This window comes from Manacus vitellinus, unplaced genomic scaffold, assembly GCF_001715985.3.
Source record: "Manacus vitellinus isolate BGI_N305 unplaced genomic scaffold, ASM171598v3 scaffold_44_pilon, whole genome shotgun sequence".
NCBI classification, from domain to species: Eukaryota; Metazoa; Chordata; class Aves; order Passeriformes; family Pipridae; genus Manacus; species Manacus vitellinus.
In genome coordinates, this window is record NW_021940565.1 from 4234101 (window position 1) to 4251598 (window position 17498).

The 17498-nt window shown below is 39.0% G+C and overlaps 1 protein-coding gene across 1 annotated transcript; it reads left to right on the forward strand.

Moving 5' to 3' along the window:
* Positions 1 to 2822: 2822 nt before the first annotated feature.
* On the forward strand, positions 2823 to 6475 carry RGS1 (regulator of G protein signaling 1). Its single transcript, XM_008926433.2, has 5 exons — positions 2823 to 3051; positions 3436 to 3519; positions 4150 to 4211; positions 4754 to 4917; positions 5612 to 6475. The coding sequence occupies exons 1-5, from the start codon at positions 2951 to 2953 to the stop codon at positions 5795 to 5797; spliced, it is 597 nt and encodes a 198-aa protein (XP_008924681.1). The 5' UTR covers positions 2823 to 2950; the 3' UTR covers positions 5798 to 6475.
* The last annotated feature ends 11023 nt before the right edge of the window (positions 6476 to 17498 follow it).

Consider the following 17498-nt stretch of genomic DNA (forward strand, 5'->3'; position numbering starts at 1 on the left):
GCCTTCTCACTGTAATTGTATATTTACTTAAGTCTTGTAGACAATTTTTCCCATTTTTGAAATTGGGAAACTTGCACTGCACTCAACAAGTAATGTTTTAAAGACAAGTGGGCTTGCATAGAGTGTATCAAAGTCTGTGAAACATGCCATTGAGGAAAAAAAAGGATGTCTTGAATATCAGAGTTGCTCAGAGGAAGAAAGTATCCACAGTGGAGGAAAAAAAGTGAATAATAATCACACTTCCACGTTGAGATGTCTGCTACTAAATACAATAGGTTTTGATTTTGTGGAGCTTGAGCACTGCTTACAGGAAGATATGAGAATATTGGTTTTTTATATTGTCTTTACACTTCTTATGGCCCAAGCTAGAAGTTTATGAGCCAAACTTCTTTCCTAGGCACACACTGTTCATCCCTTCTCCAAATCAGATACTTGTAACTCCCAGTCTTCTCTCTGCATTTCCCAGTCTTAAACGAATCTTTACACAAATAGACAAATAGACCTGGCATAGAATGAGCCAGAGAGGCAGCTCTGATTTTCTTTGCACAGGAATAAAGAGCAGCAGTAGTAGTGCAGGGAATGGGGTTTACTGATTTGGAAGACGGGAGAGGACTCTCCCATGTATTAAGAGCATTGCTCATTGAGGATGTGAGAACAGAACATAAGAACATCAGCTGATGGCAGGTGGTCTGCTTGTTAACCACTACTTTTTCTTCCTTCACAGTATAGTACCCCACCTATTCCTACTTCACTTTTGACTGCCTTTATTAGCACCAGGATCCTAAAGACAAAGGTTATCACTTCTCCTAGAGTCCAGTGGTATAAGTGACACTGTTATGTAATATTAATACATCTGATCTCCTCTATAAAAAATAAAGTATCTGGAAAGCAATTCAAATATTGTGTGACAGCAGCATTATCTTGATGTAAATTACAAGAATATTATTCTTTCTTTACTCAAGAGAATATTTCTTGCAAGAACGTGAAGTACAAAGACCACATGATAATCCCTTTCTAGAGGAAGGTCTGATGCAACACCTGTTATATGCATTGATATATTTAACAAATCCCAAAAGTAAAGATAGTAATTTCATTTTAAATGGAGAACAGACATTCCTTGTCTTGCAAACCAACTGTCAACAGTCTTGCACTGAGAGTAGGTATAAACAAACAAACCATCCTATTCTTCAAGGAATCTACTCTATCTAATCCCTCTTAGACTCACAGAACGTCTCTGGTGGCTTGTTTATACCAGCTTGTAAGTTCAAGACATTGCCCTGCTTCTAGCCTCAGGCTACAAAGTATCGGGAGATATGATAGGAAATAGTGATTTCGGTTTTTTCCCCTCCTCAAGGTGACTTTTGTCTGTCGCCTTTTACCCTTTTATTGCACCTTTGTGAGATGAGTTTGGATGCAGCATCTCTAAAACCCTCCCAGCAATTCACTAAGGACGGCTACTGACTGAGGAAACACAATGAGGTGCTGAGGGGGCTGAATGTCAAAGCCCAGCACGCTGGGTACGAAAACACACACAGTACTGATAACATCTCTTTCTTCCTTTTTAGCCTTATTCAGGGCGGCTAAGAGCAGTTGGTAAATATGTCTGCTGCACAAAGGTCAGTGTTTACCTGATAGCACGGAGATAAATATTTCCTGCAGTACGACCTATGCAGATGCATTTGTGTCACTAAACACTGAGGATCGGGAGCCTCCTGCGGTTAAAACCACCCTGATGCAGACGGTGTGTCCTTGCGTGCACAGCTGTCTGCAGACAGCTTTTGGTCTCCCAGTCCTTTGCATCCCACCTCACTAGGAAGTTGTAGATGTGTGAGCAGTTACCACGATCATATGCAGCCCTGCTCGCATCAGTCACGAGCTATTTATAAGTAATCAAAGTTGTACGTGTTATTCAGTACAACAAAATCTTCAAAATGTCACAGAAAAAAAAAAAAACAACAAACAACAGAACACCGACACAAAAAACCAACAAGCCATCAAGCAGAAATTGGGATGCCCAGGGACCAGATCAAGTACTTCAACATCTAAATCATCATCCCAGACAGAGAGTTACAATTAATTCTTCATCTTGTTTTATATCCATGGTTTCTTCTTTGCAATGGAACTCAAGTATGCACAAAAAATGCACACCTCCCTCAAACCTGCTGTAATATTCACACTGTGGTTACAACAGCAGCTCTTTCACTTAATATTCATACGTGCCAAGTCACTTAAAATTATGGAAGTGTTCCTGAAATATGGCAGTGTGCTTCCAAATAATCTGACTTGGTAAAATTGCACCAAATTAAATAAGTTCTTGCTGCTTCAAAACCCTTTCCTATGAAAATCACTTCTAAATATTTTTACAGCACATATCTAAACAAACCAGATGGTTCTGTCCAATATAATATTCTAGTTTGAAACGTAATTGGTGACTTGCATATAGCTTGTTGCATATGGAGCTTTAATACTGGAGTATCTTAAAGTACTTTTTTCTAGTATTCTGCTAAGCCCACCTAATTAATTGAAAATTTCAGGTCATGGGCATTAACAGGTGAATTTTATGAAGAAAAAGACTGCAGTATTTGCAGCTCATTTGATAAAAGCAAGAAATATTACTGATTTGCAAGTACCAATCAGAAAGGGACAAGGATTCAAAGTTCTAGAGGGGATTCTTTTTTTTTTTTGGGTAACAGACACACACAGTGTCATCGGGTTTAACTTCGACCACAAGACACCGCTGTCTGTTTTCTTTCTCAAAAGACTCACGTCACTGTGCACTGAAAAAAGGGAACTTCCAGTTTGTGGTGAGGATACATGATAAACAGATCTGTTCACACCAGCTAGAAGGTCTGCCTGCGTCAATATAAGGCAGCAGCAGAGGCAGGGAGCTGACATTTGGTGCTTGGAGGATTATCATCGCAAAAGTCGCTTCACACTGAAGTTAAGTAAAATGCCAGGATTTTTTTTTTCTCACAACATGACTGAATTAAATGGAAGAGAAGACTGCAAGCTTGCAGAAGGCAAAATCCATAAAAAGAAGCAAAAGTCTTTGTAAGTATATACAACTCGTACAAACTTTAATGTATTAGGAGTGAAAATAGCACTCCGCTAATCTTGGAGATTAAGAATTAGCACTGTGTTTCAGGCTAGATGACTGCAAAAGCCTGCTCAAAGCCCAGGACTGCAGCAACATTAAAAAAGGCTTGAGCTGAGGCATATCAATTAATTAATTGCTTTAAGTAATCAGAAGTAGATTTGGATACAGGGGGGGCCTCTTAGTCTTTTGAAAAAAATTACTTGGGTACGTAGCTTCCCAGACTTCAGTCATAGGATGGACCTGTCTGTCTCTGTTTAAAAGTTTGAAGAAAATTTAAGTGGAATTTAAATGCAACTGTAATTTTAATGGATTACAAAAATGTCTGTTCATTGTTTCAGTGGTGCAGATCTCAAAAACTATTTGAAGTGCATGGTACCACATATTGAATCTGGGATCAAGACTTCCAGCACTAGAAATGTCATGTAAGTACCAAGATAAAACAAGTTATAAAATATAACTATAGCTAGTTTACAATGTAATAAACTACTTCATTTCTAAACTACTAGAACAACAAATATTATAATAATGCCTAGAATTTCCAAACTGCAAGAGAGGTGAACATTAGTAAACAGAAACTATTCATGGAGTTAGAGATGTTTTCTTAGTGATTTGATGTATTTGCATAAAATAGTGAGGGAGAAGACACCTCAGTTAAATCCATTTTCATCAGAAGGACTTTGGTATCTATTCTCTAAAGATTTACAAAAAAACGGTGCTTCGCACTTAAGTGAAGAGCAGGAGGTATTACCATTCTTGCAGAAATTTGGGAATAGAAGTACAGGTACAAAATTACTTTATTGCAATTACAGTAGAAGCTTATCTTCCTGGGAACTGAATTCAGGACAACATCATAGTTGCACATTTTTCCATCTCTGATTATTTTCCTGAAAATAGGCTGTCTCCAGGGTCTCAAATTATGAGAAAACCATAAGTTTAGTAAATACCTGGTATATATATTCCTAGAATATAATAATAAAATTTATCTCCTTCAGATGTGCAAAAAACCCCCCATGACTTCTTGCTTAAAGTTTTTCTTTCTCTTGTCATCTTAGGCTTTCTACAGAGGAAGTTATTCAGTGGTCACAGTCTTTGGAAAAGCTCTTGGCCAGCCAAAGTAAGTCTATTACTTCAATATGACTCTGAGGACAAACTTTTGTCCAACCTCACCAAATAGGCAAAGCTGTAGCATTATATAAACACTGCCAGAGAATGGCCAGCTGCATTCCAGTTTTTTACAGCTCTCACCATGGCCACAAGTACAGCTTTGTTTCCAAGTTGATTTTTTTCTTCTTTCCATTTTCAGTATAGCAAATAACCCCCAAATAGCTCATTTCAGTGCTTTTAGTTCAGTCTTCTATCCTTGGATAATACATTAGTGTAACTTGGAATTTTCTCTCCACTTGTACCATTAGGCAGTCTGTTCAGGAAGGACTAGAACCCACTGATATAATATGGTACTCAGGGTCTAGATCTAAAAACACTGGACATAACTATGAAGACTTCCACCAGCCTTAATATTAGACTACCTGTAGTATGGTGAAGAAGGGAAGAACAGTGTATTTTGGCAAGATTTTATATCAGATTTCAATACTACAACTGCTATTTACTTTATCCTTTCTGGTCAATAAGTGAAGATGTATTTGTGTTTGGCTTTAGGTGGTCAAGGGGTCTTTCGGGAGTTCCTGAAGTCAGAGTTCAGCGAGGAAAACATCGAGTTCTGGTTGGCTTGTGAGGATTACAAGAAAACCAAGTCTGATCAGCTACATGGCAAAGCAGAGAGGATTTATGAGGAGTTTGTTCAGTCAGATGCTATTAAACAGGTATGTACAGAGTCAGTCAGTGCAGTCTTACAGTACAAGGATTCTGGACAGTGAGAAAATAGAAGTGTAGCTTCACTGACGTACTCACACATTCACTCAGTTACAGAAGAGGAAGAGATAGACATGTTTTCATGACCATACTTGCATCATTGCTGTCTTCAGCCATAAGATTATCAGATCTCACAAACAGAGTCACAGGATACAGGCCAGTACTTGGCAGCACCAACAGCAGAGCTCTCAGCAAAGGCCTCAGCAGCTTAGCACATGATGCTTCTTGCTGAGTCAGCCCAGTTTGAATTACTGATGGTGTCTGTAGATCCCTAGAGTTTGCTAGCAGAAGCACCATGGGTGATTTCTTGTCTTTTAAAATATGTGGACCTTCTAGAAAATTGAAAGTTCTGTATGTTGGTCAAATTTCAAACTGGAGATGATCAACACAAGATTTCTCTCTTTAACTGGAGGCTGTTCCTCCAAGTAGCCCATTGTTGAGCTGTATTACTTCTTGCTCCATAAGAAACTGCACTTCTATAATGAACAGCAATTTCAGTGCCTAACTGGAATATAAGTACCTAAATTCCCTCACTTTGCAGTTCTGACATTGAACTATCACACTGAGTTCTAAGGCTGAAAACATTAGATATAGAAAGAGAGTACATTTTTAAGTTTTCAATGGCATTTGTTTTTTCCTTTCCAGATCAATATTGACTATCAGATGAGAGAAGCAACAGCCAAAAAGGCTCAAGACCCAACTCACACAAGTTTTGATGAAGCCCAGAAAACAGTGTACACCCTTATGGAAAGGGACTCATATCCCAGGTTTTTAAAATCCAAAACCTACCTGAACCTCTTGAACCAGCTGCAACCCAACACTTCAAAATAAAGTGTTTGAGGCAGTGAAGAGCCAGGTAAACTCTATACAGAGTATCCTGACAAGATCCTTCAGGGTGGTTGGATCTTGGCAAGGAAAATCCCTGCCTTGGGAGGAAGAGTACAAGGGAGATGCAAAAAGCTCCACAGCCAAGACAATGCAGGATAAAAACTGGCAAGGCTGTCACAAGGGTGAGAGCAGCACAGGGAGAAAATCCTCTCCTCCCATACACCATGGAGTCAAGACAGGATATGGATACTAGTTGTTGTTTGAACTACACTATGGACATTGAAACAAATCTTAGATCCCAAAGAACTGCTGATTATTAGGAAGTGCAAGACTATCAAGCTGAGTAATGGGAAAAGATTATCAAGTTCAGAAGAAAAACAAGGATGACTGACAATTTTGTGCATAACAAGAAAACGTTCAGACAAGACTGATAGCTTTCATAAAAATCTGTGAAGTGTTAATAAGTGTGAGTGTGAGCTCCACGAGGCTGTTGTGCTATGTAAATATATTATAAATTGACATGTGTTAAAATTTATATGTTTTAAATTATATAAGAATTATATAAGCTGTACTTTTAATAAGTTTGTACTCAACAGGCAGGTATGTAGCATCTTTGCTGTTTAATTTATTGCAAAATAATAAGCAACTCTTCAATGAAATCTACTTAAAAATAAAGTTTTATTGTCATTTTGTATCTTATTTTAAGTGATCTTTCAACCATAATTACTGAAGTATTGAAACATGATCCCCTTCCATCCCACTGTGCCACTACTCATCCTGGTATCCAAATATTAATTTTGCCACTAGGACTTGTCTCTTTTTATCCATTTTACACAACCACAATGTTAGTTTTCTGGAGTGGGTGATCCTGACCGACACAGATCCATCCTCACAACCCCCAAGAAAGAACAAACAAACAAAAAATAAAACAAACAAAAAAAACCCAAAACACACACACAAAAAGAGGAGCAGGTCTAAATTTCCTCCCTGTTTTTCATACTGCCCCAGCTACCAGCACTTCAAACAAAGCTCAAACACAGAAATTGTTTAACCACTGAACTCACAGTTCAATCCCCTTTTGACACTAATGATGTGTTGAGCACACAGATCACCCATGGTTGCTTATGCAGAGAGGCAGCAATCAGTGAGGCTCACCAGCAGTCCCATTGCTTGTGATACCACCTTGGCAAGACCCAGACTGTACCTTACAACACCAATACTAGCATCAAAGATCAGGTGATTTCACTGCAAATGTTGAGCAGCCTGTACCACAGTGGGTAGTGATGAGAACTAAAGCAAAAGAAGAAAAGTTGTGTGATTATGCTTGAACTATGTGACTGTGAACATGAGTACCACCAAAACTAAAGTGTTTGAGATCTTGTGACATTAGAGTTTACAATGAAAAATAAATCAAAGAGTGCCCTGGTCTTAATGAGTTACCATCATGAGATACTGGTATCACATGGGTGGCAATACAAGATTTTCTCACATTTTCCATTTTTCCAAAATAACATGAGCTTAGTCAGGCCCACTCCGTTATTCCTCACCAAATGGAGAAGCTATAAACCCAGAGACGTCACCTCATGGCAAGAACAGACCGTGTGTTCTTGCTGCCACCCTTTGGGGACTTTGGGACCTCCAAGGGAGAACAAAAATCTATGTTACAAGCAAAACAGCTGCAAGGAACAGAGGGAAACAGCAAACGCTGCCAGCTTCCACCATCACCAACTGTTGGAGCTGGAAGCCACTGCAAATCACATCTTCCTCCTTTCAGGGCCAAAAAATGCAGAAGAAAAGAACCTGGTCTTGCAGTATTATTGCTAAATGTGTATACCTGAGGGAGTCTGACTGCAAAACCTGAATGCTCCTGAAACAATGTAAAGCAATCTCCAGCTGGCACTCTTACTTGAAATAATTTCCCAGGATCACTAAGAATAAATTTAATTTCTGTGAAGCAGGAGCAACAAATATGCCTCCCACACAAGGTGGATCACAATGTTTGTTCTGACACAGACATGGACCAAATGGCACTTCTTGCATTACTTCAACCTCAGAGAAGGCAAAAAAGAACTATGAAGTATCAGCTACTCTCTGAACAGACACTGCCTTCAAGTAACATTTTTCTTTTGACTGTAAATCCCTTAAATTAGTATGGCCACAGTCTTCATTTGCTTTCCCTGCAGTTTTACAATTTTGCTACAATTTAGCCAAGCACCTGTATGAAATTTCTGACTAAAACCATATTTCATAGCATGGATAGTTACAGTTCTCATTTATTTTTCAATGGCTTGTTGCTGGCAGAGAAGACTGTAGAGTGACTTGTATTATACAGCTAGTACAGACCAGAGTATTTTAGAAGGGAAGAAGGGACTTTTGCCTCTCTTCCACATGCATCTCTCCCTACTTCACGATTTGGTACAGTGAGAGAATTGAAAGGTTTTTTCTTGATCAAAAAGAAACAATTCCACTCCATAAACCCCAACCTTGGTATATTTTTTAGTCTTTCACCTTACTTGCAGTATAAACCCGAAATCAACTGCAGAGGTCAATCACTCATGCTGTTAATTCCAGAGATATTCCAGCCCACTCCAGTGTCCCCTGGCAACACGACCACGTTTCACAAAGCAATAAACAGTATAGCAGAAATTCAGACCTGGCTCTGGGGTGCTGTCATACACCCAGTATTATACATCTGTTGCTATAGCAGGGCTATACAAAACTAGTGTTTAAACAAGGTCTGAGAGATCTGGACATATTTTATGACAATTTATAGTGCCATCCATACTTTATAAAAGAAGCTGTAAGTAGCAGTCTGACAGTACAAATGAAAGAATTTTTACATTACTTTAAGACAGTTAAGAATATTTACATGTTTTAGAACAGTTCAGAGATAGGTATTTCTATTAGTTTTTTTTTAAAATGCAGTATACAATGCTTATTTTGCAGTGTTTTGTTTTGTTTTTAAATACTGCCTAAACAGAGGTTCTTCGGACTCAGAAAAACAGTGGAACATACAGATCAGAGGAACTCAGTACTTTCTGTGATCCTTGGTTTATTTACAAGGTGCATGCACTCATCTCCTCCCTCCACTCACGCACATGAATAGCCCCAATATCACAGATTGGTTTCACAGCTGTGGGTTGTGCCTTTTTTTTTTTTTTTTTTTTTATAAACTAGATTTAGCTTTCCCTTTCTGGAAAAAGCACACAATAAAAGAATGGATATTTGCTGTTCCATTCACTGTCTCTAAGAGAAGCAGTTGAATCAGACTGACCATCAGCTACAGAAGAGTATAGGAAAACAGGATGCAGTACATGGAGAAGCTTTAAGATTTGACAGTAGTGACTCAGACTTAGCCCTGAAGGAAACATTTTCATTGTTTGCCAGTGTTCCAGTGTAAAAACCAATTATTGTACCATCTTCGAGTATACTTTTGGAGTGAATTAACTTTTCTCTGCTGCAGTTTTCTTTACAGAAGGACTCAAAGGTCCAGCAGACCCCGAATGTGAATTTAGAAGACAAACTTCAACCTCTCCAATTTGGAAAAAATTAATTCACTGAAACAGGTGTTTTTAATATTTTCCCAAATAAGCCATGGTATAACACAGTACCAATGTCTCCCACATACTGATTAGGCCATCCATGGAAACCTGTTAGTGGAGACATTCTATCACTGTGCACAGTGAAGCAGGAAGGAAACTAAAGCTGAGATAGTGATACATAGTACAGATTCACCACTTAGACTCCTCTGTGCCACCTCTCCCTGCCCACGCTCTGCAGCAGCAGGCTTTCCAGATGTCACCTCCTTTATAGTAATGAAATGAGTTTGAAAAGCAAAAATAGATGACAGAAGGTGGAAAAATTAGATTTTCTCATCTTCCATTCAGGGACATAGGTTGATTGTATCAGAGTGTGTTAATGTCTATAAATGAAGCTTTTTGAAATTAAATCTTTAGTCATTAAACACAGGCAGAAATTGCAAAAGAAGTTCTTGGTTAATTAATCATGGGATGATTTAAATTTTTCTTGGATGCTCAGAAACAAGGTCAGAGGGGAGCTAAAGTTATCCCCTGGTTTTAGAATCACAGAATCAGCTGGGTTGGAAGGGACCTCTGAGATCATCAAGTCCAACCCTTGATCCAACACTGCCGTGGTTACCAGACCATGGCACCAAGTGCCACATCCAGTCTCATCTTAAAAACCTCCAGGGATGGAGAATCCACCACCTCCCTGGGCAGCCCATTCCAGTGCCTGATTACCATCTCTGTAAACAACTTCTTCCTAATATCTAACCTGAACCTCCCCTGGCACAGCTTAAGACTGTGCACTGTTGTCTTACTGAGAGCTGCCTGGGAGAAGAGACCAAGCCCCTCCTGGCTACAACCTCCTTTCAGGGAGTTGTAGAGAGTGATGAGGTCTCCCCTGAGCCTCCTCTTCTTCTTCTTTGTTTGGATAGATACAGCCTCAAAGGTTTTAAGTCACAAAAAGAGGATTTACATCCATCATGAACCAGTGTGCCTACTTTGGAAATAAACTCATTCCCCCTCATTTCTCAAAGCATCCCCAGAAGGTACTCTCTTGAAAGACCCCAAAGATGATCAACATTTACATTCTACTGAGCATTTCCTTTCAATTTCCTCAAGCAGCCTAAGCACCACACAGCCTTAAAGCACTTATTTAAATCAGTTTGAAGACCAGCTCTCATATGGTCCCTTTCACTAATAAAATTAGAAATAGTTTGAGTAGAACATGAAATGCAGGAATGTAAATCTTTCAGGACCACTCTAGACTTGTGTGCAGAGAGAAACAGAGCAGATTAGCAATGCTTCTCTTCAGAGTTTGTTATGCAGCCAAAGTACTAAAGTGACAGCACAGCTGCCTACAAACTTGACTTGAGTCACAAGGGGTTTGTGTTTTTTTCAAGTTACTGTGGTTGGAGGGCTTCTGCTATTAGAGAACAAGCTTCAAAAATAAAACAAACACTCTTTGCATAAGAGTAATAACTCAGTAACCCATGATTTCCATACTACTTATGGGAAAACTCTGTACTACATTTACTGTAGCAAATTATTTGTCAACCATGAAGGTCAAGAAGCCAACTTAAGATATAGAGAAGAGACTCAATATTGAACAGAATTCAACCAGCCACAAGTTTGAGTAAGGCAGTGTGCTTGTTCATGCCAGTCTGAGGAAACAGTGAACACACTCTGGATGTTCAAACAGAGCCCAAAGTTCAGCTGGAACAACAGGATACAGGGGCCCTGGATTAACACAGTCAAATGTTCTGACCAACTTGGCCCACACCATAATCGATAACTTGATATAAACAAAGTGGCAAGATGGAGAACCAGGATCTTCAAAACGAGTGCCCCTGCAGGTGGTGTGATTAACCCTGCTCACTGCAGAGCTTTGTGTGGGAATGCAGAGTCTGACAGAGTTCAGGGTATGCAGTGCATCATACCCAGACCACAGTATGCTCCTCCAGGAAGCCTGATTGAAGGAGTGGGTTGAAAATTCATTTAAAAATCAGTCCAAGTTTCTAATGACATGATGTCTTTTCCTACTGCAATGGCTGCAGGATATAAGGCTCACACAATGACATCACAGTATTAGGAAGAAAAAAGGAAGAAAAAAGTCACACAGTACAACTGAGGTGAGACTTTCAAAAGTGCTATCTAGACTTGAATCTGTTCTCACTCAGCAGACAATAGTTAATAGCTTGCAGAAACCAGTCACAATGTTAAGATTTGTCCAACTTTATCGTTAAAACCTTAAGCCATGAATACAGAAACTATTGAAATTCTTCAGTCAGTAACTACTAGCAGGTCTTGGTTACTTCTACCTAGAACCAAACTACTGCATCATCTCTATATTTGCAGACAACTTATTGATTGTTGTGACTTACTGTAAGGAGTTCAACCTGTGCACATTGTTCCCTGTTACCCTGTGAGCAGACATTTGTTGCACACTGAACCTAACTTTTCTTGAGGCTATTTTCATATGTATAGCAAGAAAGCTCCAAAAAAAATCTGCCAAAGCCACCAAGTCAGATGTAATTAGAGAAACAGGACTCTCTGCTAGAAACATCTAAGGCTGTACTAAGGGAGAAGCAAGAACATTGATCCATTACTTCTGCACTACACCCACTCAAACAGCAGTAAGGATGAGCAGCAGCCAGATCAGAGTATCCACTTTGTGCTCACCTCAAGATTAACAAAGGTATCTTACTGTCTAACTGCTTTTCCTGTGCTTAGACCTGGACCTCTAGGCCCATCCTGGGTGTCCCTATTTAACATGCCCTTGTAGGACCTGAGCACCAGGCAAGCCCCAACAAGCAGTGTTCCTGGCATTCATGAGTGTCAGTGTGTGGGTGCACTGCAGAAGGAAGGGTGGAAATGTGCAGGCAAGGGAGCATGTGGGTAGATGGAAAGAATGGGTACAACACAGAGAATGAGACAGACAGCACTTCCACATGCATTAGTGCAAAACAGATGTAGGTGGGTGAGATGTTTATTGAGGAGAGGAACACTAAAATAGAAACACAAATGGGAAATAATTAATATAACAGCAGGAGGAAAAAAACCCAAAGAGAAGGCATGAAAGTTAAGAAAGGTGATACTAGGTACGTGAATGCAAGAAAACAGAAAAGGAAATAGAAGACTGAGCAAGAACTCATCTGGGAGCATTATCCTCACTAAAAGCAAAAATTGTTGCAATCAAGATGGTCAGCATACATGTTCTAAACTAGCTGGCAATTAAGAGTGAATCCCTAGAAAAGAACAGGTCTGACAATTGACAAATTCAGCAGCTCTGGTATGATATAGCCATCTTCTAATTTTTTGTACTTTTCAATTTTCCTCATCATTTTCTTTTCTGAAAAGGATGTCCAGCCAATGATCAATTCCTAGGTAGCACATCCCCTCATGACACTAAAGCTGTTCTGTGCCCATACAGATGGCAACACAAGAAATTCAAAGGAACAAGGCCCTTTCAGAAGCCGTGTCAACCTGCCTGTTCCAACTATATCTCGGTTTCCTGCTGATCTCAGCGTCTCACCCGTCTGCACAAGGAGTCTTTGAGGCTAAATGGGAGCATTCATCAATGGCTCTGCAGAGTGTCCACAGAGCCTGCACCCACATTCACCCTTCACAAGGCCAGTTTGAGCTGAGGAACACCACAGTTCAACCTCCTCCTTCAGAGTGGTACCAGATGACCTCTAGTGGAACATAGATGCAATAAAAGGAAGCTTATTATTTTCGTTAAATCACAGTATTTCAGTGAAGCTGCACACCTGGTTAATGACTAAAATTTCCACTCCTATGAGCTTTAAAAATAGAAGTATATAGGTAACATTCTGGGTATCAAGCTATAAATGATGGTAGTGAAGAGAGCTGAGTCAGAAAGAAATTGTAAAATCATATTTGCAACAAGTTTAATGAAGTAGGAACAGGTTTGAATGGCAGTAGTTCTGTCAAGAGCAAGAAGAATCCTTGTAGTGGCTGGGAGATACAGAGATGGCAGCCAGGAATGTACCCACAGCCCTTCAGGGTCTCTCAGGTTTCTGAGGGCTTCCCACCCAAACAGATTCTCTGGTTTTACAGTTCCTCTACACTGATCCAAGGACACATTTTCCAGCAAGTCAGTCACCCAATGCTAAGGGACTCAGGCAATGCTAAGTGCCTGTGGATAACCATCACATTTCAAATGATGCTTTAGAGCACGGTCAAGAATACAACAAAACTGCATATATGAAATAAGCAACAAGTCCTGTACCTAAATATCCTCCCACTGTACAAGTCAAGAGAGGTTTGCAAAAGTATTTTCTTCAACTTAATAGTAAAAACAAACTTAGAGAGAAACCCCCAAAACAAGTTTATTTCAATTCAAGAAACATTACACTGTTTCTTTATGTCTGCAATATGTAAAAGAAAAATATGTGAACATAAAGTCATTAGTTACTGATCCTCAGTCTCTGCACAATTTAAACCTACAACACTATGTCATATCTGGTCATATATGATCTCCTGAACATCATTTGATAGAAAAAACAGCCCTAAATAGTTCATTATCATTAATTTTAATATTGAGAATTTAGATGCGCTATCATTTCATGCCAATGAAATTTATTACAAAAATAAGATAGATTTAGGCTTTTGCAAAAGAACTTGCACACGTACGTATCTATACATACAAGGTTTTTACAAAACATACATAAATCAAATAGTTAAATACTGGTTCAAATCACTACTGGAGACTATCAACATAATTGGGATTTTCATTCTGTAACTTCTCCAGAGCCAACATTATTAACGTGTTGCTTTTTTTCTTATTTAATTTTAAGTAGTTCTACAAATGAAATTGTTTATAGCCATTTTTAGCTTGTCAAGTTCCAGCCCTCAGATGCTTTTAGCATATAACTGCCTCTATATGAGACATCAGGAGTATGATGTTTGAGGAGGTATGTCAGAAAGTCAAAACATGTCACTATTGTGGTTATTTGAATAATCAGCTCAGTCACATTGCATAGATATTTGCCCCTTCTCATTCCCAATATAGAAATAGAATAAAATACTCCAAAATCCTGTGTAAAATGATGAAGAATACAAAATAAGATTTAATGAAATAGCAACCCATAGAAAATAGATCGCATGGGGATATTTGTCCTTGCCAAATAGCAAGGAGCCAATAGCACAGGCCAAGTCTCATGTGTCTGGTGCTGCCCTGCTCAAACACAAGGTTCTGCTGTGGGTGAGCACACCACATACATTTCCTCCCTAGCAGAACCCTTACTGTGGGGAAATTGGTGTACATCCTCACACACAAAGGCTGCATACCAGTAGGGTGAGCTGCAATAAAATAAATGAGTGCACTGTATTATTGTAGGCTCAAGCTTCAACTGAAGTTCCAATTCTACACAGCTCATGCTTTGCCTAGGAGGTTCTGTAAAAAGAAAAGAAATGAGTCAGAACAGAGAGACAAGATTGAAAGAAATATCACTGCACACAACTGGGCTGCCAGATGGAGCAGGGAGATGACCAACCTTGCCCTCTCAACACTGTCAGTCTGCACTTTATAGGCACTGGCAAATCCTCAGAGATCACAAGTCACAACTACCCCAGGAAGAACAGAAAACTCCCTAAAAATATCCCCTTCCATGACTAATTTGCAGCAATTAGTTGAGGTAGCACTTACTCTCAAAGCCCCAATATCACTAGAAACAAATCTACCACTGGCACAAACAGCAACTTCAGTGCTATTGCTCTGCACAGCTGCCTTGAAACACCTGGTTAGAGAAGAATAAGCAAAATATAGATAACCCAAGTCCCAATTTAAAAGGAGGTCATAATCTGGGCAACAGCTATGAGAAGAATGACAGGGGACCTCATACAAGTTTAAAGAGAATTCTGGTCTAACATCCCTCAGATGCTGTGCAAGAGCAGGTTGACCAGTTAAAAGCACATAAAGGCCTGACACTAATGGGTCAGAGCAGAAAATAAAGCTTCACTCATGGCAGCCCAAAGTGCTTCATAATGCTCTCCTGTAGGAAGATGAAACTTGTTTTCAATGCAATGCTTGTGCCTTTTGTCTCATTTCAACATGGACTTTAGATTTCATATAAAGAACTTTGGACTCTGATGCACCACTGAGAGTCTGTTTATACAGAAATTATCTTGACATCTCTACTGATCAGCAGTAATGACATGAAACTGTGCTTTACTTCATTGAAATCTTGCATGTATTGTCCAAGTTTTGGGAGTAATGTTTTCCACCCCTTAATCAAAGGAGCTTTTTCTGGTAGAAACCACAGCAACTGTTTGCCCAAGTATGTATAAAAAAAGGAGTCAGGCACTAACACAAGCAGCACAGGCACAGCCAAAGGGTACTAAGACTATCTACACTAGGAGAAAATGATGAAACAAAAGAACAAGTCAAGAAATTTGGAAAATTACCCTTACAAATGGAACTGCTAAATTAAGTTTTTTAAACAAGGCAAACAGGAAGAGTTTGTGCAAGTATAAGATTTCATACTCTGATATATTAAAACAGCAAAGTATAGCAAAGGCAGGGAAATAACTTTTCATGCCGAGAGAAAAAGAGGTATGTCATCATAGCAAAGGCATTCATGTTTGAAATGTTTCTGATGTATAAACAACTTTATCCCTATTTATATATGAATATTTTCTGTAACAGTGCAAAGTAAGTTGAATAACATTAGAGGCAATTAATTAAAACTTTAATATAGCAGTTTCTCTCTGAGGGCTAGCTGAAAGCTAGCTGTGTACTAAAAACTGTGGCATTAGGTAGTTTACAGATTCATTGGCACAGCATAAAGGTGGTGAAAAAATCAAAATGCATGTTGTAATTTGAAAAGTAAACAGATCTTGTTCTTTGATATACTAAATCAGTTTTCCTGATCTTTCTCCAATACAAAACATGTTAACAGTTAAATGGTCATTTCCAGATCAGTACTGCTTTTATGTTTTACAGACATGAATCACTTCAGCACTTGGATTCAAATATTATCAGTCAGGCAATTCCTTTTCCAAAAATCTTGCAGCCACGTGACTTTGTTTGATTACAGGTCCTGCAGGAAGCACAGGTCCTACACGTTAAAAGAACTTATGGCCTTGTTGCAATAAAGCCTCATAATGAGCAAAGAGAAAGGATTCTACACGTCATTTATACAGATTGGATGAAAAGAGTTCCCGTGATCCAAGTCTAGCTGAACTCTGCAAAGATGTATTGAGTAGTTAAGATGTGATTTACCATTTACAATAGACATTAATACAGGTAAAGTTACAGGCAGCACTTGTGAAGATCACATGATCCAAACCCAACAAACTGCTCAAGGGATGTTGTAGCTTTCATACTAGTCCTGTCTTATTTTAGGGTTAAAACTATGGTCAGTTAAACTAGGGTTTAACACTATGGTCAGCAGAAACACACAGCATCTCACTAGTGAAACATATGCTATGCTTCAGTGGAAAAAAGATGTTCCAGAGAACTCTGGAAAAGATATAATCAGCATGCTCTGTTCCTTGGTCTACTAGGAGATGAGTAACATAAGAGGAGAGAACCACAAAGCCCTGGATGTGTATGCTTGACAAATGTGTGTACTCAACAACCCTGGGGAATAATATTTGCATAGAGCCTCTCACTCACATTAAAATGGCTCCTCAGAACAATAACATTTCCTTACACAGAAGTAACTTCATGCAGAAAACACCTGAAGAAAAAAATTACTGACTAACAGTTTGAATTTAGATGGAAGTAGCTGAATTAGATTACATTACATTGCTTAATCTAATATTTCTTGAGGATTTCTGTATAGCAGGCAACCTACATGAGTTTCTTCAGGTTTCCAAACAGCCACAAATGCTGTATGTCATTTATATTTCAGTGAATAGAAGACTAAGGATTGCCACATGAAAACACCCAAAATAGATGGCATTGGGTAAAATAGTCTAAACTAAGGTGATAAGTAATAATCATATGCCAGAATTTAAATGTATAACTTCATCTTAAATATAGAATATTGTGTAGTTTTAAAAGACACTCTGTTTTTAGGCAGAGGGTGAGATAAGTAAATACTCACAAAACAAATAGGAAGTGACAAAGAAACAGCAGAGAACATAGTTCAGAGAATTCCAAAGCAGGCAACAGGCAGTGGCCACTGGCAATCCTATAGGGCAGAGTTATGGAG